The sequence below is a fragment of the Callorhinus ursinus genome, unplaced genomic scaffold (assembly GCF_003265705.2).
Source record: "Callorhinus ursinus isolate GAN/ISIS: 27379988/994484 unplaced genomic scaffold, GSC_fseal_2.0 scaffold1, whole genome shotgun sequence".
NCBI classification, from domain to species: domain Eukaryota; kingdom Metazoa; phylum Chordata; class Mammalia; order Carnivora; family Otariidae; genus Callorhinus; species Callorhinus ursinus.
Genome location: NW_027397063.1, coordinates 78,027,369 through 78,053,784, shown reverse-complemented (window position 1 = coordinate 78,053,784; position 26,416 = coordinate 78,027,369). Strand labels below are relative to the sequence as shown.

Sequence of the window (26,416 nt, the reverse complement as noted above, 5' to 3'; positions counted from 1 at the left end):
CAGAGTTCTTGGCTGAGGATAGGAATGAGCATTTACTGGTAGCTTCAGAGATTCTTTTATTACCAGGCATTGTTCAAATTGGTTTACCCCAAAAGCAAAACTTGAGAGGGAGTAAGGGTAGGTGGAGAAAAGGAATAGATAATTTGAAGAAATCATTGAAAAGGAATATGCCAGAGCCAAACTATTTTATCAGAAACTACTACAATTAATAATGGCTAACACTTTCTGATTACTTTTCATGAGTCAAGCACTATGGTCTGTCATCTCATCCTGTTGACAAACTTATGAATAGGTTTTATTATCTCTGTTTTTCAGATAAAGAAACTACGGCTCAGAGAGGTCTGGCAACTTGTCCAAAGTTACACAGTTAGTAAGTGTTACGACCTTGATTCAACCTCAGATGATCTAATCCTGATTCCAGAGTCTATACTCTTAATCACCATTACCAAGAAATTCCAAAACAGTTTGCATTTAAAATAACAACTTTAAAAGCATTATGGTCATAGGTACATTTGAATGAACTTATAAGATTTCAAACCTGAAATGTTTATCAGAGGCAGATCTTGAAGCTACAACTGATACCAAAGCATCATACCTTTTCCTCATCTGTTGTTACAGAATAGAACTTGAAATCATACTAAGATTTGGAAAGTATACAAAAATTTATGTTTAAAGAAAAAACATTTCTTTCTTATCAGGGTCTCACAGAACCTTATTAGAAAAAAACAATCCCTTCCTTTTCCTCTGATGTGGAAGTGACCCAACCGCAAATCAGTTTAATTCAGTTCTTGTGAACAATCAATTATTGGGCCCCTTTCAAGAGGAAGCACTTATGCTTTTGCTTCTCCTTAAAAATAACTCAAATTCACACAATTGCCATGAAATAAGTATAATTCACATTCAGAGTCAGTAGCCTAGGAAGATATAAAGATTAATAAAAAGACTAGAGGACATGCTCTTTTGCCCTCAAATTGTTTGCAGACTAATACAGATGACTACTTAAAAGAAAGTACTGCTGAGTTTCCAAAGGCATGTGGGGGTTGTGTGAAGGACCCAGGCCCCTGCCCTTTGCAAGTGACCTGATCATGAACAGGAGTTGTCTGGAGAGGATCTCATGAGGCTGTCAAACAAATTCTTTCTCAGGAGTCAGCTGATCAGAACATATGACCAAGTCCAAGGTTCTTGTCATTTTATTTTTTTTAAGATTTTATTTATTTATCTGAGAGAGAGAGAGAGAGAGAGAGAGAGAGCACAAGCAGGGGGAGGGGAACAGGGAGAGGGAGAGGGAGAAGCAGTTTCCCTGCTAAGCAGGAAGCCTGATGCAGGGCCTGATCTCAATCTCAAGACCCTAATATCATGACCTGAGTCCAAGGCAAACACTTAACCAACTGAGCCACCCAGGTGCCCCAGTTCTTGTCATTTTAATTGGTGTTTGTCAGAGACTGTGCCTTCAGGAAGGAAAGAGATGATGTAAGTGACGGACTGACAGACCAAAGGAGCTGGCAGAGCAAAAGACTTCCTCCATGCCCACTGAAAGCCCCCCACACTGCCTGCTGCTCAGGTTCACTCTACAACTGGGAAATTACAAGAGTGATGAGAGTCAAAAGAAAGAATAAGCAGAACATCTTACTATTTTTCAGCAATAAAACAGCTCTTCACTATCCATGTAACTTTCCCTAGCCAAGTCTCTTCTTCCCTGGCCCATCATCGCACAATGTGTGAGCACAGGGTAGGACTGAATCTGAGGGACACATACAGTGTGAAGACTATGAGGTTCCATATCTGGATTTGACCCCTGTTGTTCCATGATTAGCTGTGTTACCTTGGGCAAGTCATTTCATGTTTTCAGTGTATTTCTGCATCTATAAAATGAATTGTCATAATATTGACCTTGCAGGTTCGTTGGGAATTTGAATGAAATGACATATATAAAATATGTGTTGGTATCATGGGTGATCAATTCAAACTGGTCATGGTGATAAAAGTATCACCAATGTTCACAAAGCCTTGTGCCACCATTAAACTTTATGGTGCATAGCCACTTCCATTTGTATTGTTCGTGTGTGTGTGTGTGTGTGTGTGTGTGTGTCTGTCTGTCTGGTTTACTCAGATAAATTGTAAGTCTCTAGGTTTAATATTAGTTCCATCCAAAAGGATATGGTCTCTGACATTCAGGAGTTACAATTAAGTAATGAAAACTGTATGCACAGTGAGGTATTAAAAAGCAGAATGTGCTAAATCTCATACTAGACCCACAAAGTGCTTTGGGACCACCACAAAAGGAAAGGCTAATTTTGACTGGGAATTTGGGACAGCAAATAAAAGACTGGATATTTGATCTGTAGCTTAAGACAAGGGCTTGGATAAGAATTAGAAGTGAGAAGGAGAAACAGAGGTCTTAAAAATGACAGAAGAAAGACTCAATTTGGGGATTTGTGAGATATGGGGAGTAAATAAGAGAGCGGAACATGACAGATAACCGTACTTTTTAAGCCCAGAAAACTGGGAAGACAGGGTCGGTTGAGGGATCACAGAGAAGGAATAGAATTGGTAGAAGAGGATGAGCTCAGTTTGGAACACGTTGAGTTTGAAATGGAGGAAAGACATCCAGGTAAGAATGTCTCCTTGTGAGATGTAAATTGCAGCTCAGGAGAGGCATGTGGATTTCAGAGCCATTGTCACGACTGTGATCATTTAAACTTAGGCAATCACTTTGGGGGGAAAGAACAAATCAAGAATTTACAAGTAACTAGGATAAAACTGTGAGAAGCAGCTACACTTTAGGGCCACTTTAGAGGTATAATTTTAAAGGAACCTTTGGGGACCTGGGAAAGAAACCAAGAGAATTCAGAATCACAGACACCAAGGGAAGACAGAATTTCACAGAGACAATGATGATCAGGAATGTCAGGCTCTGCAGAGAGCCTGGGGACGGTGAAGACAGAGGGACTATTTTGGCCATTGTGGTGACCTCAAAGAAAGCTATTTCAGGAATGACCCCAGAGCAGAACAAATGAGAGGGTAAAGTGGGAGGAAAAATGATACATGGAATCATAGCTTGAGGGACAAGAGAAGGTGTTTTATTAAGATAACAGAAGGCTGAGCACATTTGCAGATTGACGAAGGAGCCAGTAAAATGGATTACAGCTGAAGAATAAAGGCTAATTAATGTTTTGAGACCCTGGAGCACTGGTTATCAACCCTTTCTGAACATTAAACTCACCTAGGACCCTTATAATAATACTTATGCCTAGTTCTGATCTGCAGAGATTCTGATTAAGTTGTTTTGGGGTAGGACGGGCACCTGTGTTATTTCTTAGTTCTTCCAGGTGATTCTAATATGTATCCAGACAGAAGAACCACTGACTCAGAAGAATTGGACATTAGATTAAGGCCACAATAAAGGTTGTTTTTCGATGTCAAAGGTGCTCTTCTTCCTCTAAAATGGGTTATATTTGTATTGGGGTGGAGGAGAAAGGAAAGGATGAATTAAGAATAGAAACATCTTGAAGAAAGAACTTTGAAAGAAATAATGGATGGTTTCAGTCTGATAAAGTAGAATGTGAGACACTTGGAGGAAGGGGCAGAAGTGACGTTGTCAGGAAAGAAACTTCAAATCCCAAACAACCATAGCATTCCACCAGGGATAAAAAAAGTAACTGTCCATTTTACTGCCTTAGTCTATCTCTTTTGGTTGGTGACCTCCGGACACAAAAAAAGGCATTACTGTCTTTCCCATTCCTCTTAGGAAAAGGAGAAGAAAAAAGAAGATTTATAAACAGGATAGATCTGGAAGAATAGTTAAGTTACAGAGCCTTAAGGAAGACTTGTTTAAGCAGGGGTATCAAACGGGAGAAAATCTAAGCTGTGGACTCCAATGTCTGTGAAATCACTTAGAACCCGCCCATGAAGGCATCTTGGAAATCACCTTTACCAACTCCTCCCGTTTAAATGATGAGTGGACAGAGATTCAGAAAGATTCTGTGACTCAACCAGACCAAATAGCATGTTAGTACCACCAAGGGACCCTGAAACAAAGTCCTCTGTTCCCACACCAGCACCTGCTGTTCCTTTATGCACTCTGCCTCATGACCTCTATGGTTAAGGTCCTCAGTGAGAAAAATGGCTACAGCTCTTCTGTGAGGATTAATAAGAAAATCCGTAAATTGTTTTTAGTTCGTTGCAAGAGAGGGGGGAAAAATGTTCAGTTTCTTCTTTATTGCTATTATTATGTGAACCAGATTGAATTGCTGTGTCTCTTAAGAGTTTCTTATGACTAGTGTGAAGTTTCCCATTTTAACCCAGGCCAATTTTAAATTGCCAATAGAATACAGAGGTAACTGTAATAATTCAGTTGCCACACTCAGTACCTTGTTTGAAATACAACCGAAGAGGAGGAAAACTTGCAAGCCTAGAGAAGTAGCAAGAAAGAGCCTGTAAAACTGTAAAAAGACATATTCCAGGTAATTAAGAAGGAGCAGTGTGTGCTAACAAGGTCGGTGGGTCCCCTGCCCCACATGGCCTCTGTACGTGGACAGTGGCCAGAATGTTCAGGGCCTGGGGTTGTTCATCTATTAAGTGAGAAGACCGAATTCAGTCACTTCTCAAGTCCCTTCCATTTCTGACTGAATTTTCATTGTCACCATCACCCTCCACAAAAAATATTCTGAAATAGTTTAAAACAAAATACACAGACTATCTCATGGATCACAGTTCCATGGTTTTTTTATATAACGTTTTTAAATTAATCTAATTAAATAAAGGCATGTCTCAACTTCCGGTCTCTTATGTGTAAAGTAGGAAAGCACTGGAGTGAATATGGTTCCCTCTCAGCTCTGTGCATCAGTGGCCTTTTCACTACCTTTGATCAGCTGTGCCAGGCACTAGGCTAGTTGCTATTTACCCTGCATGGCTGAATGCTCTGTTCCCACATCCCGCACAGCCAGGGAGAGCACTGACCAACGAACTTAAACATCCCGGAGCACCTTTCTCTTTTCCTCCTTTTCTTTTAACCTATCCGAGTGTGCAGTGTGCTCTTGGGTCATCTCAGGAGCCCTGTAGGCATGTTGGGAAGAACTGATGGAGCAGAGTGACTGGGTGACATGTACTGTAGGTAAGCTAGACTCTCCCAGAGAAGTGTGTTTATCCTGCATTCATCCTCCTGAGTTAGTAGAGGAATTGGTGATGGCTAGAATGCAGAAAGAAGCTACAATTAAAGAGAACAGTATTCGTTTGGATGTGTCAGAGAATGGTTAGAAGATGGAAAAGTGGAAAAGGCGATGCTTCCGGGCTTTGGAACGATCTGTAGGACCAAAAACTCCGGAGTACAGGGAGCTGATAACCGATAACTGGGAAAGGAAGCATTGCTTCCTTTCATAGGGAACTAATTTTTATTCCCTCTGTTGGATTCATGGTGTTTCTTGATTCTAGTGCATATTTTCTCATATTTTAAAAAATGGTGTGGGGTTCATTCACAGGTTGTAGTTTTCAGCTCCAATGTAATGGAATTGTAGGATTTTTCTCAGTCTTTCAAATGCTCAATTATTTTACTGCCAGAATTTTCTTCTATTTGATGAATTTTCCAAAAGAAGCTCTGTCTAAACATGCAAACTGAATGGGAGAATTGATACAAACATCTAGAGAACTCTAGAAAAAGTATCCTAATTGATTGTTTTAGGCAACAAGTCTTTGATCTTTACTAGTATTAATTATCCAAGTCTGTGTTGAGATCTCTAATTTTGCATACATACAAATGGTCTCACACAAACATATTTGACAATAGTATTACTTCACAGATTTTCTTCCTCTGCAGACTAGATCATAGTAATTTTAGTGATGAGAAAATATATACAAATTCAAACTGACAGCAATTCACGGATCCCTAATATTCCAATGTGCTCTAATATTTGTCACCAGCTTTGCAGAATTATTATTAATAGCTTGACTGCAAAGCTGTTTAAGAAACATTTCACTTCAAATTAGGCATAATCTTTTTCTTTCAGATTATACAGGTGCATTGTTAAAGACATTTTCCCTCCCCACATTTGGTTTATTTTCCCTGTAAGAAAAAGAAAGAAAGAAAGAAAAGGAGAGGGGCGCCTGGGTGGCTCAGTGGGTTGAATGCCTGACTCTTGATCTTGGCTCAGGTCATGATCTCAGGGTCATGGGATTGAGCCCCGTGTCAGGCTCTGCACTCAGCACAGAGTCTGCTTGTCCCCCTCCTTCTGCTTCTCTCCCTGTTCATGCTTGTTCTCTCTCTCTCTCTCTCTCTAATAAATAAATAATCCTTAAATAAAGGAAAAAATATATAATGAGGACCAAAAGAACTTGGAAGGAAGGAAGCAAGATACGGCAAGTAATTAGGAAGTTCATTGGACTATCTTAGATCACCATACAGAATGTTTCAAGTCTTTCCAAAGTACTTTGTACCATTTGATTCAAATGTATTCCTCTGAGTGGCTAATTTATTAGCAACAACAGAGGGTGTTCAAGATAAGTCAGGGTGGGAACACAGGTAACTGACAACCAATCGGGAGACCTTTGTCTGAGAACCTAAAGAGAACAGGACATGCTGACAGTCAAAGGAAGGGGAGACGTCTATCCTGAGGACACTTCTCACAAGAACAAATAATTCAAAATTAAATTGAAGATAATGCCCCAGTGAGGTGACTGCTCTTCCCAACTTTACTCTTGGGATTCTTCCTCAAGGCTTGAGATTGCTGTTGTGGGCAAACTGGCTATGCTGACCTACAGAAATGGAACTCAACCTATCCATCAACCAGTAGTCAATCAACCAATAAAGTCTAAATATTTCAGACCCGTAGACCAAGTTTCCCTCCCAGAAATGTGTTGAGAGGTTTGGTTTTTCCCTCTAACATGCTTTGAAGAAAGTGACTTTATTGGCACAAAATAATAAAGATTTTAAACATCAGCTAACATTTTTCTTTCTTTCTTTTTTAAATTTCCCAACTGAGGAGCCCTGGTTTTAACGGCTATCAAACTCTCTCGTAGTCTGTGGTTTGCTCCCACTGGAGAACTGCAAAAACCTTTAGTTGTTTGAAAGATATTACCACCTATGGCACCCGTCGTAAAGGCCCCACAGCAATCGTCCACAATTCACCAAGGGCAGGGCTCTCCCACTTGTACCCCTCCATCTTGATTCTACCTGTTCAAGTAATGCCCTCTGTAACATTTTTGAGTAATATCTGTCAGGCATGTGCTAAGTGATTTCGGTCTTGTCTTTTAACAGAATCTTGGAAATAACCCTATGAAGTAAGTGTTATTTTTGTTCCCAGAGGAGGACACTGAGACTTAACTAAGATACCACAGCTAATACATAAAAGAACCAAGGTGCAAACCCCACGCCACCTGATCTCAAGTCCATGCCTTTACCTGATCCACCGTCCCACCTCCTTAGAGACAATAGTGTACTATTCTCCGGATGTCTCTGGATACTCAACACCCAAAACAGAACATTAGTTCTCTGAGGCTAAAAGTCATGCGATATATTGCCTCTGAACTACCACAAGTGTCAAAGATAACGCTAGGCACACAGTAGGTACTTGAAAAATACCTATTGACTTGAATTCAGAAATGAAAACTCTTTGTTCTAATGCTTTATCCTCTCACTGTGCTATGAAATGGAGTATGAATCCATAAAATTTTAGTCATAAGGATAATGTTATTTGAACAGAACAAGATGGCATTATGAATAATAGATTTCAATTTATTAAGCACAGAGCTACAACCAGTTTAACAGGATAATGTAAGGATTATTATAAAATCTTAAGAGATTACTATAAGTGGCACATGATCCCCTTTACTGTCAATCAACACAAAACAATGCTGAGAAGTAGGCTTTCTTGTTTGTTTTTACGTGAAAGCAGTATGGACACCTACACAACTAGACTAGTTGGAACAGCCTGGTTCTATTATTGGTTCTGAAAGTAAATGGTTCTATGGCTCTCGGCAAAGGCTGATCCCTTCGGGTCTAAACCTCCTCAGGGTTAAAAGTAGGGGAAGATCAGATTGGATGATAGATAAGGTCTTCCGACTCTAAAATCCCCTCATTCTGTAATTTTGTTACATTAGATTCCAGTGTTAGTGTAGCCGGAAATGCTCACTTTGTGATTTTTCTTTCACCTTTCGCAAGATGCTCTGTCAGGAAACCCAAAGGCACTTCATGGCAAAACTCAGTAGGGGAAGGAATACAGCAGCCTGTTAGCCACAGTTGGGATGCAACAACAATAGTGTGTGTGTAGGGGAGACGAAATTTAATGATCCGCTCCACAGAAGACAAGGTCAAATCTAAAATAATATCACCGAGACTTACTACACTTAGGATTAGTCACTGCTACTTTATAAATTCAGAGTTTTCAGTAAGATCATATATAGGACAATTTAATCTATACAGACCTGCTGGCTTCAGAGATCTACCTTCCTGTTAGTTAGCTATGCTGTCTTAGTTAACGAATGTGACCTTTCCAGATCTGGGTTTCTCCACCTGTAGGAAGAGAGCACAGGATTGGATGTGTTGCCTAGCTCTAAAACAAGTGATCCTCTTGCGGTAGGAAAAATATACGTTTGGTTACGGCAGTCACTTGCTGCCTTCTTTGGAAAGTAGTTCCTGATAAGCAGAGGCTCTGTTTGTTGGCTGAGAAGACAATAGTTGTGACCACCAGGGTTGGCACAACTAGCCCAGGACTAAGTTGTTCTGTGTTATTAAGGAAAGAGATCAAGAAGCCCCTGAGAGAGGACTCTGGGAAAGGACGCAGGGGGCAGTCAAGTTATGTGCTGGTGCTGAAAGAAGGCATGAGGAGATAGGAAACTCCAAGAACTGTCAGACTATGGGAAGAGACCTAAAGGAAAATGCTGGGTTTTTTAAACTCTCTCCTTGCCTCCAGCTCTCGACTGTCAAGAAAGTGTATACTCTTCAATAATAACTTGGTGCAGGTAAATTCTTTATTCTGAAGGAAAAATGATCAAATCCAGCCTCAGAAGCTGTGTGGAGGAATGGCTGATCTATGGGTTAAAGATGCACTGCAAGGAAGTATGTTGTGAGAGAGAGAACTCTGCATCTGCAATATTGATAGAAGGAAGGATCCCCTCTACTGCGCTGTGGCCAGACTGCAGCTCAGTTCAGTTCTGGATATTACATTTCATCAGGAGTCCCAAATGCAGACAGCTTGAGAGGTCAAGTTGAGTGAAGCCAGGACTAAAACAAAGGTGCTAATAGAAACTTGAAGCTGGAGAATGCATATCCGGTGGAAAGGCATTCCATTTTCTCTTGCTTTTTCTGTTTTAGTTAAAAACAAAATAAATAAAAAAGACATTGTGCCAAGCAAAACACATCTGTGGCCCAGAACCAGACAGCTTGCAATCTCTGAAAGAGTCATTAACAAATCAAAGGACATTCAGAGGAGAGTGGTCAGGATATAAAATAACTCAGAATCGTGCAGTATGTGAACAACTGAGTGAACTGGAATTCTTTAATTTGAAAAAGAGTAGGCCCTGGGGAACCTGGTGATTGTCTTCAAAGTATTTGAAGACTGTTTTACAGAGAAGGTTTTAGAAATATTTTATCTTTCCTTGAGGGTTGGAACCAGAAAAACAGTGGCAGCCAGTAAGGATTAAATAAGTTAATGTTTGTAAAGCACCCAGAACAGTGTCTGCACAGAGTAAGAAATGCAGAAGTGTCTATTAAGTTAAATAAAATGGACTTGATATTCAGAGCTGTCCAAAACTTAAATGAGCTCTGTGGTGGGTGATCGGACGGTGGGCACCTCATGGGGATGATTGGGCGGCAGTGTTCTGACAGAAAGTCCACCGAGACTTGGAGATTACCAGTGTCCAGATCTGGACGGTTCTCTAAGGTAACTTGTAAACTTGGATTCAGTTGCATGTGCATAAAAAAAAAAAAAAAAAAAGGAAGAAGTGAAAGACACTTCTCCTCTAACCAAATGGTCATGCATCGTATCTCACTTCTCAAACAACATTCAACCCAGCTTTGAGATAAGAATCAACTGAAGTATATGGGATGTATATACAATCCTATCAAGTAAAGGAGGGCTCAGTGGAAGTGTGGGGACTTTGGAAAGGAACTGCCAGAATGCCCCCAGAGTCCTCCAACAAAAAAGCATCAGAATTTAGGATCTGCAAATCTCTCAAACCCTCCTTTATGATTTTTTGTCAGACCAAACAGATGTGAGCACTTCCATGTTTTATCATTCAAAACAGAAATCCATGTCTCAAAACTCCAAATCACATGGAAATAAAGAGGTATAACAAAAGACTGAGAAGACATCTGCAAAGTATTTTTAAAATACTGAAATTCTAATTACAATGGGCACCATGTGTCATAGAAGGTTAATGACCAATAATATAAAGACAACAGTGACCAGAACTAACTCTTACTAAATTAAGAAACTCAGAACTGATGTAGATATGAGTGCCAGAGGGCCGGGAACACTGTGTATAATCCAGGTGGAAAAACTGGATTCATTTAATAATTGTTTCATTATTGCTTTGTGCAACGTGAAGCAGTTGGAGAAAATAAAGATTTATTAAGTATCCACTTTTGGTCAGGCGTAGTGCTAGATTCTTTATCTGTGTTATATCTAATTCTCAGGCTAACCTTAAGAAAAAGTTAATTTAGTTCCATTTTATACAAAAGAAAATTAGAGTTCAATTTAATAAACCCATTCTACTCTTACATGCACTTTTGAGGGATTATAAATCAATAAAAACTTTCTGAAGAGTAATTCAGCAGAATCTATCAAAAATTTTAAGGAGCAAACTTACTACCTCAGCAATTCCATTTGTAGCCATTTATTCCCCAGAAAGACTTTCACAAGTGTGCAAGGATATTATGGGCAATTGTCTTCACTGTAGCATTATTAGTAATATTGACAATCTGGGGACAATCTAAAGGTTCTTCAGTAAAATAACTTAGGATATATTCTAGAACACTTTGAATGCAATAAAAAGAATGAAATAGATGAAGTTAAACTCATTCAGAAAGATATCTCAGAAATATTTTTGAGTGTAAATATCAAGATACAAAATATATGTAGCAAAGTCAACTTTTTATTAATAAAATATACATACATCTGTACGTACATAGTGGAAGGTCTGGAATAATACATACTGAGTGATTGATAGTAGTTATATCTAGAGAATGAGAATGAGGAACTAGGGTGGGAGGGACCACTTTCTACTTTCTGCTCTTCTGTATTATTTTAAACAAATATGTGCTGTTCCATTTTTAAGAAGATGGAAAGTCATAATGGGCCCAAAGTCACACAAGCAGCAGCTGGCAGTCAGAATTCAGCACAATTCTTCCTCCAGAACCTACTTCTAAGTTTGCAATTTGGAGTTTGCAAACTTCCTGATAGGAGTTTACTCTATCTAGGGTGCAAAACGATGCAAAGTAGAATTACCTGACAGAAAAAGTGAAAACTTTCCAGGGAAAATCGATTTGAGCATGGATGGGGGCCATGGCAGCAACTATAAATGCACTTCCCTGCCAAAGAATACACACTTCTAAACATGGAGGTCTGTACTTGACAGTGTCGTGTCACCTCAGCTGGTTTTTCTGAGAGTGCAGCTCTTTACAGCAGTTCCAACTATTCTATGAAGTTACCCCATCAGACATGGTCAGATACACCTAGCTGTCCCTGATTATACCACTTCCACATACTCCATTCAAGGCATTTATATCTCTAAACTTAAACCTTCAGCATCTCCTCTGGCTTTTCTCAGGCAGCATCATGCTGAAAATCAGGATTCTAGTAAATCACATCCTCATAGCATAAATTCCATGGCAGGCAAAAGAATTGGATTTTAAGAAATACCACAATATTTAACAACACTGTTGATTATAAATATTAATGAGGTACAGATCCTTGAAACAATGCAACTAGGACACAGTAAAACAATGAATACAAACACTTAAAAATATTTCTGAAGTTCCAAGGATACTGAGAGTGGACAAACAAAACAAAGTGATAATGAATAATCTCTTTAGAGTAGGATGGACTCTTATGAATGGGGAAGTATCATGAGAATAACTCTATTATAAGAATCACTCCATCATGAGAACCACTGTTAGCTACTTACATATGTAGGTTCAAATATAAACTGAAGTCACATCTGAAAGTTCAATGGTTGCAGCATTCAAGTAGGCAGTATCTAGACACATCACACAAATATACATGCATGCTTGTACACACATACATACTTACCTGGCAATTTCACCTCAGAGAAAACTCCTAGAGACTAACATACAAGTCACCTAAAAAAATGTATCCAAACCCAAATGAACAGGTCAGCCCATCAGGGTAATATATCCTGTCTCCTTCCAGAAAACTACTGTCTCTCTGTTTTCTATCTTGTTTTTTGTTGTTGTTGTTTTGTTTTGTTTAAGTAATCTCTACACCCAACATGGGGCTCAAACTCATGACCCTGAGATCAAGAGTCACATGCTTTACCAACTGAGCCAGTCAAGCACCCCTCTATTTTCTATTTTGAACCCAATGTCAGAGAGGAGCAGAGTATTGAATAATTACAAAAAAAAAAAAAGACAAACATCAAAATCCATCCCTTGACTTACATTTAGATAAGAGTGTAAAAATCAAGAAAACTTCATATGAATGTTCCTCAGGTGGGGATATTTCAGCAAAAATCATTTTACTAAAGATCATTTACACTGCAAACTGCAAATGTTATCAAGCAGATTTGTGCTTTAAAATGTGCAGCTATATTCTACAGATTAACCACCTGATGGCTCCACATGAAAAATTACACCAAAACACACCGGTGTTAGTATAATTGAGAAGCGTTCATTTAGAGATAAACTTCCTACCTCTTGTAGCTGTAGGTACTGAGGATGAATAACAAGTAATCACATGAATTAATAAGATGCCTTCAAACCTTTCAGCTATTTTCCAGCCAGCACATCGTGACTATATCAAAAGTGTCCTTGGCATATCACCATTCTGGGTTTTCTCATCCCATCTTTACCCTTGCCAATATTTGACCGGAGGCAGAAAGTTCAATGTAAATAATCAGAGCTTCAGAGTGTGCATATATGTGAATATATATGTCTAAGTAGCTCACTTAAACAAGGTATCATTTATCCATTAGTCAATATTATCTGTTTGAAATTTACCTAAGACCTAGAAAATAAGCAGGAAAAGTCCTGAGCAACCAAAAGAAAGTCTAAAAGTAAGGATAAAGTGGACCATATATGTAATACATCTAGTGGCTTATAGAAGGTATTCAATAAACACCACCATATTACTACCATTATCATCATTGTGTCCACATGACTACAGAGGACCTGGGACCAGTTATCCTAAAAAATGTACTCAAATTTAACGCAGCTAAGAAGCAATCAACTGAAATGGAAGACACATTTTGCTTCTGCCAAACCTACTTAAAATAGTAAAGAGTACAGTTAGCATTCTGACAGTAAGGGAGAAAATACAGAGAAAATTATAAATGTCAGACATAAATCAATAGGAAAGAAGTGTGAGGCCATTTACACCAGGACGTGTAGTTTAGAGGATCTGAGGCCAGGGAGATCATCATGTAATCTTTGCAAAGCATACACTCTATGTTCTTAATGATGACACCATGGTAAGAATAGTAGCCATGGAGTCAGATCTGAGTTCAAGTCCCAGCTCTACCTCCTTATGGTTTTGTGATCTTAGTTAAGTTAGTTAACCATTCTGATCCTCAGTTTACTCCTCTATTAAATAAGGATTGTATCTCTTCCATGATAACTCTAAATGAGATGTAAATTATAAATGGCTAACAAAGGGATCACCACATGGAATCCACTTATTAAATGGTAGCTATAAGGGCACCTGGCTGGCTCAGTCAGAAGAACATGCAACTCTTGATCTCGGGGTCAAGTGTTTGAGCCCCATGGTGGGTGTAGAGATTACTTAAATATTTTTTTAAATGGTAGCTATATTATTATTACACCTTGCTTTGAAAAAATATGAAAATATATAGTTAACTTTAAAAGATCCCTTTCAAATAGTTTAATTCTATAAATCAATTTTGTCATGCAAGGGGATAATTTTCAGTTATCTAAAAAATGAATATATGGAAAGCTTATTCCTACATGATGCTTCCATGAATATGAAAAGTTGGTTTATAATATAATATATAATCAGACACAGGTGAAGGAGAAGATATGTAACCAAAAGGCAGAAAGAAAGAACAATGTCTTTTTTTCCCTTTATCTGGGTCAAAGTAAGTTCACAAATGTCTCAGACTTAAAAGGCTGTTGAAAAATTGTTGAAACTGGACCAATCACTGCACTTCTGTAAGTGCAACTGTCCTGGCTTAGAAGTATATTTCCAGTGTTCCTTCCATGACATTTCTCTGTTTGTCCATTTAAAATCACAGACAAAAATGTGAACTCCTCCAAATATACTCTTACAAATGCCAGTGATATCTTGAGCATCTACAATGGCAGAGGAAAGAATTCCTCTTTGAAAGAGTACAAAACTTTCTGATGACATTCATGCTATGACCTTGGACACATTCAATTGGTTTAATGGCCATAGTATTCCACAGCTCTTAAGAGGAATGTAAAAAGAAAGGGAAAGAAGTATGGAATAACCAGTGCCTCTCTAGCACTTGAAAGACACTCAAGAAATCCCTATTGAATTAGTAAATACATCTATCCTAACTGGAATGTACAGAGAAATCTTTAAGATGATAGATAGATAGATAAAATTAGGACTTGGTTCAAAAGAACTGAGTCTATTATTCAGAACTCTGGATATAAATGACAAAAATACAGCTCAAACACAACCAAACAAATATAAAATGTATTGGCTCATATAAGTAAAAATGTCAGAAGTTTACTACTTTTGGCATAGCTAGATCTGCTGCTCAAAAATGTCCTCTCTTCATTTCTTGGTTTCTTGTCTTTTGGGTTGGCTGCATCTTCCAGAAATTTCTCTCCACGTGTTAAGAATAGATAGCCACAAGCAACTTCTGACTTACATAGACTTTGCCCTCAGAAAGACAGAAAGGCTCTCAAACATCCAATTACCCAGAAAGGGACTCCACATGACCCTGCTTAGGTTTGACTGGCCCTGCACAGATCACAGAATTCTGATTTGCCACCTTGGTTCATGTGACCACATCTGGAGTGGGGTGGGGATTGATAGCCTACCAGAAACATATGATGAGAGAAAGGGACAATTTCCAAAAGAAAGATGTAGGAAAGACAAAATGGTAGATGCCAGCTAGAGTTCCCTACAATAAACTACTTTAATATCCTCTGTTGGTTCCTTCCTTGAGCCTCTGTAATATTATATTCAGGGGTTTACATGCCCCAGACCTCACCAGGACTTAAACTCTCTCAGGGTAAAGGATGTGTTTTCCTCAGGATGTGGTTCATTAGACATTGTGAGCACTCACTAATTTAAAGGGATAACTTACAAAAAAAAATTATATTGTAAAGAATTATACAATTGTATATTTGTATACATTTAAACTGCAAATAATCAAGAATTATACAAATGTAAATATTTAGAGCCATGGACTTGTCTTTGACCTTCTCATAGAGTTAAAAACATCAGAACTTCTATCTTAAAATTCAGTGATTTTAGGAGATGATGCAGGACTGCTTCTGACAATGGCTTCTGCATCTATGCTTCCTTCAACTTGTATCTTTTTATTGCATGCCATTTTTCCTCATTCACATCATAAAGAGGCTGAAGATAAAATATGTTATACGAGTTATATTTCCAGGTAATAGTACCCATTGTAATACTGGTTCCCTGTTCCTGGCATTGAACAAGATACCTGAAATGTAGCCACATCTGTTTTCCTTTGTGTTAGTTATCACATCTAGGCTGGCTTGCATTGGCTCTTTCTCCTGTAAATGATGTTTCCCTTAATACTCAGAGTGAAGTGGTTTGTGGCCACTCAATATACTTTCAGCCCTTTACAAGTCATCACTATCTTGAAATTTCATTATCTTGAAAGTTGAGTCTCTTATCAATTTTTCTAAAATTACATATCTAAGCTTCTCTCTCAAGGTTTTCTGGTTTTCATGTATTTACAATTATGTTAGGAAGAAAAATTATAAGCCTTTAAAGGAAGACCATGTTTTAATCATCATTTTTTAATAACCAAAAAAATGCTCCTAAAAGTACATTTGTATTTGGTCTGAAAAAGGAAAAAGTGAGTGGAGAAAATGTGAAAATATTTCAGTAAAGATAAGACTAGAAAGTCAAGTCTCATTAAAATGAACACTGCTGCAATAGAAGTTCACTATAATTTTCAAAATATTTCCAAGCTCTCTCTGGACAGTGACCAACAGTAATGATGTCTTTTTGCTCTTGCTAAAATGAAAGTTTCTTTTGTTAATAACTTAGAATTACAAAGGCTTTATCCCTCAATTCCTAATTGTTACTAGCTATTGTGGAGGGGAATACTTGGCCTGAATACTTGATTCTGGAGCAAAAAGTGGAAAGAAAAGCAGAAAATACCAACTAATACAGCAAAAACCTCCTCACAAAGAAATGACCATCAAGAGAAATATAAACTGCATCAGTGTCATTTTTTTTACAAAAAGAGAAGGAAATGGGTAATACAATCCATGGACTCTACCAAGAAGAAAAGGAGCTTTGACCAAAAATGTAAGCTATCTTGCATTACAATTTACACAAAAGTTTTACCTGTATCACCTCAGAGAGTGTAACAATTCAACAAAGTTATATAGTAAATATTATATTATCACTTTGCAGATTAGGAAACTGCAATTCAGACTTGACGTGTTTTCCCAAGAGAGAAAGCCAGCCATCTTCTCATTTAAACATTTTGTACCATTTCCATAACACCACGTCTGCCTCTGTTGCTTCAGTAAATTAGCCATATATTTTATAAATACTGAGGCCCTATATGCCCCTTGAATAAAATCTCTAATTCATTATAGTTTCATTCTTTCTACTTTTTAGTTGTCCCACATATATATGTCTAGATTAGTTTTACTTCTCATTTTTTCTATAGCTTCTCTTTTTTAATTTAATTTTATTTCATTATGTTATGTTAGTCACCATACATCATTAGTGTTTGATGTAGTGATCCATGATTCATTGTTTTCATATAGAACAATCTAAAATGTAGATGATACCTAATAATTTATATATTGAGGATTAGATGAGATATAAATTATGGTTATGCTATAAAAGAACTCGTCTTTTCTTATGATAGGCGTTTAGTAGTATTGTATAAGAACTGAAAAAAGTATGCTATGCAGTGAAATATGTCAGCATTGCCTACAATTAGATGATATAGATCTAACACAATTTATCATCAATTTGCAGCATGGATGAGAAGTAAGTGCAGAAGGAAAAGTCTGTGTAAATGTGCATGAAAGAACTCACTGAGCTTGCATTCTAATTATAATGACAGGAAGAGAAAGATCCACTTAAAACACTCAACTCAACAGTTCTCTCCATTGAAGTTCACCTAACTAGTGGGAAAAAAATGGCCTCAAAACATAAGTTCCATTATTTCAGTTATCTTTGTAAGTTATTCTCAACCTGTACTAAATTCAGTACATTGGACAGCATCTTGGCTTAAAAAAAAAAAAAAAAAAAAAAATTAGCCATCCACTGGCCAGGAACCTGAGCAATCTTGGTACAGTAAGTTGGAGTTTTCAGATTCTAAGATGAAGAGGAAAAAGAAAAGATTTTGTGATCCTTTCTCTGTGAACAGTTTGTGTTTTTTTTTTTTCACCATAGTGGGGTCTATGGATACTCATTCCATTTCCCTCAAACAGGACAGCCAGCCAGTTCCTACAACCCCGAACAGTTAACTGACAGAGCTCAACAGTGCTCTTTCCTTGGACTCTAAGGCATGTCTATATTATCCTGCCATAGTAATTACTTTGTGGATAAAGAGAGCATAAAAAATAGCCAAGATTTTGAGTTTGCCAGAGTTGCAGATGCTTTGAAGTTCCACTGGAAGTGCTTTGAAGTTCCAATTCTAATATTGCTAATCTGTCTTCCCAAACAACCTCTAATAATATGTTAAATAAATATTTAGTAATTGAATATTTGTAAGTGAGGTGAACTATGTGAATATGTGAATCTATATTTTCCTATGGATATAATTTCATAGCCTAATTAAACCAGTTAAATGAACAAGAGAAATGATTCCACTCAAAATTCTCTTTCCTCTGTACTAAACTATTATTCCTTAAAATTTTTAATTAACAATAAACCATGTGCACTGACCCAACCACACTTCTTTAGTATATATTCCATGAGGCTAGTCCTGGAAAATGTACTGTTTGCTTGGAGAAATAATCATCGTGTAACATTCATAATGGTAAAATTTCCAATTCAGGCACCATCAGTTCATAAAAATAAATTCTTACATTTGCACTACAGAATGGAAAACAGAACAGAGAGGAGTGAGCCTGGAGACAGATAGTTTCTGGAGTGGATATGTGTAAGCATTTTGAAGAAAGTTTCTCTAATAATGACTTATGATCTCTTGTTATTGGCATTTCTCACAGGATTCCTTGTTTGGAAAATACATATAAATTAAGCACTTTTGTACTTACAACATTGTCTCAACAGATTCTCACAGTAACCTTACAAAATAGTTAAGGCACAAATTTGTTACCCCATTTTAAGAATGAGCAAATTGAAGATCTGAGAAATCAATTAACTTTTCAAAGTCATATGACTAACATGTTAGAACTGGGTCTCAAACCCAGTTCCTCTGACTCAAGCTCTATTCTACACCACTACTCCTCATGTTCCTTTGGACACGTGTATTGGAAACACCTCTTCCATGAAGGTGGATAATAATCCACTTGCCTCTCTTTTCAGTTGTGTTCATATATTCTGCAATGTATCTATATTTTCCTTTGAAGTAAAGAATAAAATAGGCAGGTAGACAGCTAGGTATAATGTGCTTTCTGGAATGGTATTTAACTATGTGCTTAATTTTGCTTTAGCCAATAATTTCTGAACTTTAAAATTGCTATTTGTGTGAAGAATAGGAGTAGCAGTTGATAGCAAAATATTATTTCACTTCTTTCAATTGCTGCTTTCAAAGCTCTAACAATATGTATGTATCAACTTGAGAAATCATTTCACTCTCCCAACCTTACTTCCCCCAAATTATATTTCACATAGTTAAACTCCAGCATTGCTATTATATTCTTAATCTCTCCCTACTATGGCTCCCTACTACCCCCACAATAAAGGATAAATTCCTTAGGATGATGTTACAAGCCATCCATTATCTATTTTTCTTTCCTCTCCAAACCCCTTCCCCAACACTCCACTTTCTCTTTCCAGCTAAACTGAACAACTGTGCAGTTACCCAGTAGAGCCCATTTTTACATTACTGCGTCTTTGCCCATAATCTCCCTTCTTTCTGAAAGGTCCTTATGATTTTTCTATCTGAAAATTCCATTCTTTCTTCAACTTAGTTCAAGCACAGTCCATAAAACTCCTTGAGCAATCTTTCTAATCCCTTACAAAGCAGGGTTGATGATCCTCTTTTGTTGGGCATATCTCAATTGTAGTAAATTGTCAGGTTCTACCTTGGTACCTACCACAGGATTCTGTAGTCAGTTGTTTGTATGTCTCCTTCCATGTTTTATCTTATTGCCTCTGTTCCTAGCATGGTACCTAGCAAGATACAGCAGTTGCTCAATAAATGTGTACTGAATGATCAATGAATGTGTAAATATCCCATTTAATAGAGTAGCTAAGGAAACAGAAATTCACTGATTTTTTTTTTCAAGGGCAGAATCATCCAAACACCAAATGTTATCTTGTCTGATCTTTCCTATGTCCTATTCTAATATTCATGTAAAAGTACCAAGGATCTCAAACATATGACCTTCAGCATATAATAATATAGTTGCCTAGAACCTAATACCCAGTGAGAACAGAAAGGGAGATTTATTTATCTTATGCAAAATTCTAGTGCTATCACTACTGCCCTTGAGCAAAAATTGTAATCTTGTGCATTTCTATTGTTGGTCTTTTATTCTCCCCTCTTCAGTTCTGAATATTTAAAAACAAAATAGCAAAATGAAACAAAAGGAAATTCTAGCATTTTTGAGGCAAATGTGGATCCCATGGATAATAACCTTATTCACTTGAGACTCCATCCTCAAGATGCTACTTGCATAGTAGGAAAAGCAATCACCACATCTAAAGAACCTTGTGGAGACATACTATGAAAAGTTATAATCTTGAAGAATAAAAATTTAAACAAAGGCTTGGATTAACTAAAAGAAATAGATCTGGAACTAAGTTTACTAATTTTACAGTTGGATGCCTATTGTAAATGTTCTTTTTGATCCTTTACAAATCCATACAGTAATTATTGTGGAACATTGGCCAGAAACTGTTGTGGATTCTGTGGATTATAATACAAATATAATCACAAAAATAAATATTTTTTATATTTATATACAAATATATTTGAGGAAATAAATATTTTAAATAACAACCCCAAAATGTATAATTTAAGGTCTAATTCATTAGGATAGATAAGTGCAATCAGAGTTCATGGAATCAAATTATATTCGGTCTTAAAACCAGTTCAGTATTTGAACAAAGATTTTATTTAGCAATGACATTATAGGAGGCATGATACTAAACACTGTGAGAGATGAAATAAACAGGACATAGTCTCTGCCTTCTAGATGCTTAGTATTTAGTAGCAAAGGTAAGGTATTTACACAAATAAAGACTGTGATACATGCTAAAAGAGATTAAAGTGATAACAAAGTACAGAAGAGAGAAATTTCCCACCTAGAGGAAATCAAGAACCACTTCACAGAGGTGAAGAGTTGCTGTCAGGCAAAATGGCAAAATATACATTAAAGCACTCCATAAACTGTAAAATCCTGTTCCATCGTTACATGTTTTTTCTAAGAGCAGAATGGAACATGTTGCACTCTAAATTAGACATCAAGGAGGATATTTGGATTAGGTACTTTTAGATGTAAAAACAGAGGTCTGCTAAGAGTACAGAAACCAAAGATGCACATTATACCACAGACGAGGAGATGCCAGACAGAGCAGGTCCTCGTGGAGGAAGAGCTGGAAGCTGAAGCTTATTTGGAAATCAAGGTAGCACTGAGGACCCGATCCCCAGGGCTTGTGCCTTTTCACTCCTTGTCTCCACCACTTTAACTTAGCTCTTCACAGGGATTCTCTTCCTCTTGCTACAGAAACATGTGAGCTTGCTTTCTCCCCTGCATATCTTTTCTTGCTCTGCTTTGTGAGCATTTCTCCTTCAGATTCCACTTGTCTTTACCCACCTTGGACTCTACCTTAGGGCTGCTCTCTATATATTTATCTTTTCCAAACCAGGCCATATCAGCTAACCCTGTGCAGTTTAAGGATTGCCACCCCTCCCCCACCTTGACTCAGGTGCCAACCATTCATTGTCCAGTCGGCTTTGATTAGGGGGAAAGGACTCTGGTTCAAAGTTGATCGTGTAGTTGTCTTCTTTCATTCACACCTTCATTCATTCAAGCTTCATTTTATGTACTGGATGATACAATGTAAACAGATTTTTGTTAAAGTTTTTGTCCTCGTGATGCTTTCCTTCTAGTTGGGAGTGATAATAGTATAAGTAAGAAAATAAACAAGCAAGACCAATTCAGTTGGTGAAAAATGCTGTGGAAGTATTAGGATATATAGTAAGAATGACCGGGAGTGGGGAGGGGAAGAGATGCTAACTGGCTGGGTGGTTACAGAAGGAAGGGGTGCCCTGTGAGAGGAGGAGTCGAGTCCCTAGTGTGGTCAATAGTGAGTTATATTGTCATACCGTAAGAAAAATATATCAAGATTGCTACGTTATTATACCAGTCCTCCCTAACCAAGCTCAAAATTAACTTATCAAGTTTAAATTATATATATTAGCTTTTATGAGCTGTGAAGAATCAACTTATAAGTATGTAGAAGCACAAATCCAAGATAATAAAATGACCATTCAGTGATAGATTTCTTACTAGAAATTATGATAAATCAGGTAGGATTCCTACTCCATAGGATTATTGATAGGGTAAAAGTCAATACAAAATAAATGATGTAAAGGTAATTTTAGATACAAGGGATCATGATCTTACTATTATCAAGTAGAGTGGAAGAAAGGACATTGAATCCCAAGCCAAACAGGCATCGATCAATCCCACTTTTTGGAAATTGTGAGTAATCCAAAAATGCTTACAATATGTACACATGGTGTTCAATAGAGAGAACATTCCCAAGCCTAAGTTTCACTAGGAAAAACACTTTATGTGCATATATTTATGCCATCCCTGTTAGAAACATTATTTAAAATCAAAATCCTTTCACTTTACCATTTATTTAGCCTAAATGCACTATAATTTGCACGCCTATATCTCACAAAAATATAATTTTTTGTCAGAAGTTTTCCTCAGTTGGGGCGCCTGGGTGGCTCAGTTGGTTAAGCGACTGCCTTCGGCTCAGGTCATGATCCTGGAGTCCCGGGATCGAGTCCCGCATCCGGCTCCCTGCTCGGCAGGGAGTCTGCTTCTCCCTCTGACCCTCCTCCCTCTCATGCTCTCTATCTCTCATTGTCTCTGTCTCAAATAAATAAATAAAATCTTAAAAAAAAAAAAAGAAGTTTTCCTCAGTTTAAAGGTTACATTCTCAGATCCTGCCATATTTCTACATCATCCTAAATTCATATAAGAACAGGTAAGTAGCGTAACTAAAATATTTTTTTTTAATTGTAGGCAGGGTCATGTAATTACCAGTCATGGCTTGTCTAATTTTATAAATACTGGTGGAAATTGTTCAATAGATCACTTTTTTTGACTGACCTTTTCCTACATCCATCACTAATTCCCCTTCACCAATTAGTTTACATTGAGCTTTCCTCTGCAGAATGCTCTTTTTTTCTACATCCATTCTTTAGACGTTCCAGAAATAGGACTTTTTATATGATTTGGTTTGTATGTACATTTATAAGAATTAAACAATAATTTCTCTTGGGAAGGAGCATGGTGCAGAAAAAAGACCTGCATTAAATACTTTTACCATAAATAGTTGAGTGACTATAAGCAAATTATTTAACTTTTCTGAAGCTCAGCTCCTCAATGATAAAATTTATGATTAAGACAGATGATGTATGTAAAATTTGGGGCACAAATTAAGAACTTAGTGAACTTAATCCTCTTTCAGGGTGGCATAATTTTCTAAATGTCCAACTGATTATAGGAGGAAAAATAATGTACTTTGAGTTCAGTATAAGACATGGTTTAGAACTTAACATGAACAGTCTTAGAGTGCACATTATTTACTTGGTGGATAAAATGGCTACCTTGGACATATTAATACATATCAAAATGCTGTTTCAGAAATGTAGGAGTTATTATAAAAATTGCTATAAAATACTTACAGGATACTTGGCTATTTAAATATGATCCATCAGCTATTTGCATTTCACAAAGTAACATGAGCAATTACATTTTCTTCTTTGGCTAATTTTATACTACTCATTGGCTAAACCTCATTTTCTCATCTAAACTAGAATTAAGTTATATAAAGAGGAAACTCAATAATGCTTAGTTTCAGTCTCGTTTGGGCTAAGAATTTATCAAACACATTATTTAATTCAGTGGAGACAATGTTTTGTGATCATAAATATTCAGTTCAGAAATCTGAACTATTATTTTCCAATATGACTGAGTCACAAAATGTTGAAACAATAATGATTTGCCTTTGATTGTCTCTCTCACCATGATGACCTCAAGAGGCTAGAATTTGGAAGCAGAATATAAATTCCCTTCCCAAGGTTAAAAATTTACTAACTGCGTGATCCTGGAAAGTCACCTAACTTTTCTGAGGCACGGAACTCTCATTTGTAAGACTGAGAATAATGTCTACTCCACTTCCTTCACAGCTATTTTGAGGACCAAATGAAATGCTGCGCATAAAAGCACTCAGAAAACTGAAACACTGAAACAGGTTGGAAGAAACTGGGCAGAGTAGTGGCTCCTTTCTTTTTGTTCCCATAGCTGGCTGTTCACTGCACTCCCCAGTATTATAATTATCTATTCTCATGCCTGAAACATAATACAATAGCAGGAGGAGAGTAGAAACCTGAGGTCTGTGAAGCTCCAGACGAAACCATCTGCCGTCAGCAGCCAAGAAAACCTGGGTTCAAATCACTTATTTTACCAAAAACAAGGTTATCTTTGTGATGTTTTGTGATGTCCAGCTTCTGCAAGGGGACTCACAAAGGAGATGTATGGAAGACAAAATGCAGCCAGCCAAGCGGTTGCCCTGGCTGGTGGCATTAGCATCTCCACTTCTAGAAGGTGAGGAAAGGGGTGGCTCGTGGTACTCACATCCCAACCAACAGACAAGTTTAGTGGCTCCAGAGTAGCCCACCGTCCACCATAAAAATCCCTGAGCAAGAATGAGAAATTGGTCCAAGGTTGGAGTATTAGAGGATTTTTACATTTATAGGCCAAGATAAATTGGTGAGGCTTAATGGGAGACATTGCAGGTTACTTTGCCCCAGGCAGTGGTTGTTCTGATGTTACAGGAGAGAACCTGCTCAATCTCATGAACTTCTCTCTCTCCCCGACCCTCCAAGAGCCAAAGTCTGTACTTTAAAAAAAAAAAAAAAAAAAAAAAAACCCTAATTCCTGATTTTGGACCAAACGGTCAGATTTCTACCAGATTAATATCAGTTAAACGGGACCCACTCAAATGCATTCTCTTGACAGAAAGGCGAGTTGATTATTACACCTGCTCTTTCCCACTGTCAAAAGACTGCAATCCTCCCCTTCCCCCATCCTCCTCAAAAAACAAACAGAAACCATCTGAAACAGAGCCATTGTTTGTATATGGTACTTGTGTGCACCTATCTACAGTGTTCTTACTTCTATTAAGGAATGTTTGTCTGCCAACATTTTTGTATTTAGCAGCAAGTCTCTTCTTGACAGACTCAGAAAGGGGCCCGCAGAGGAAAATTCATCATCTGATTAAGGCTTTCAGGCCAATTAAAACTCTCTAGACAGTATACACTTTCCTTCACTTAGATTTCAGTGAACAGAAAGTAGATTATCTTTTCAGGCAATTCTCAACTCTAAAAGTGCTTGTGGTTTCAAGATTTTGGCAGAACTCGTTGAAAATAGCATCATCATAATACAGTTGTACAAATGCTAATTTCAATGGCTCTTTTGTCCCACATGATGTATGATTAAATTTAGGAAGGTCTGTTTTCCCCCCTCAGAGTCATTTCTTTTTTCTTTTTCCACAGAACCAATCTGCATCACTTAAGTTCAAACTATTATATTAGCCATCCTTTTCACTAGACTAGAGAACTTCTTTTTAATTGTCCATATCATGGCCACCATGCATCAAAGGTAGGACCATTATTTTCCATTTATTTTCTCTTCTAAAGAACCAAGTTCTTGTAGGAGGAGTTTTTAGGGTTGGGAAGAGGAGAGTGTCTGAGAACGGGAGCAGATTCTATCATCGGCAGTCTAATCTGGGTCTGTAAATATGCCAAGCCGGGGACACTTCATACAGTTCTGTATTCGGGTTTCAGTTGGACTTCTTTTCCTTACAGACATAGGGAAGACTCACTGGGACTTGATCCAGAGATGGGCATCCGATGGAAGCTGCCTGAATAATTTTGCATCTTGATTATTAGAGCAGTATGATGCTAGTTTTCTGGGGCACTGTAGTCTCGCTTAAAACATGTATAAACTGCTTTATTAAAGATTATAGCACTATTGGGAGAGAAAACAAAAATGATCACTTAAATGATAATGTAAGCTGATAATTTAGGAATGATTCATTCTCATAAATGCTCCAAACACTGCCATGTAAGTTTATTGTTCAGTACGTACGGTGGAACAGAAGTTCTATCCAGAAAGTAAAACCTTTTATAAAATGATCTTTAGTTGATTTTTTTTCTCTAAATGGTAGAGTGATATATAAAACTTGGTGTGATTTTAGGGTGTAAAGATTGCCACAGCTTCCCTTCCCCCAGTTTCTCTGCTCCGTCTCCTCTGCCTCTTCAGACTGGGGCAGCTTCAGGGACCAAGAGGGGATACGGGGAGGGGAACCAAGTTTGGGATGGAGGATTATGACCAGATGAATTCTAAGGTTCCCTCCAACCCTGACTTTCACCTGCCCTGAGAGATAGAAATAATTTCCAGCTGCAAACCAGTGAAGATCCCAATTAAAAAGGAATTTTGTGATATGCCAATGGACAGTGGTTGGGGGGAGGAAAGCAGGAATTGTGGTAACAGGTTAAACAGGGAGTCTGAGGAAGGACTACTTTAGTCAGCATTTTATTTCAGCTTAAAATAAATCCTGGGTCTTAAGAAGTCAGTTTTTGAAGGCAGTCT

General features: G+C 37.5%; 1 protein-coding gene across 6 annotated transcripts in view; it reads left to right on the top strand.

Annotated features, from left to right (window-relative positions):
* The window catches only part of KCNMB2 (potassium calcium-activated channel subfamily M regulatory beta subunit 2), a 226,203-nt gene that overhangs the window by 17,733 nt on the left and 182,054 nt on the right, over nt 1-26,416 (top strand). For 2 of the 6 annotated variants that reach the window (XM_073896967.1, XM_073896999.1), the window contains exons 2-3: nt 316-370; nt 25,318-25,423. The exons of 2 other annotated variants lie outside the window; for them this stretch is intronic. In XM_073896967.1, coding sequence (XP_073753068.1) covers nt 25,404-25,423 — 20 coding nt within the window. In that variant the 5' untranslated portion in view covers nt 316-370; nt 25,318-25,403. The remainder of the gene's footprint in view (nt 1-315; nt 371-25,317; nt 25,424-26,416) is intronic. 2 more of the 6 variants (XM_073896976.1, XM_073896982.1) reach the window with 2 other exon arrangements.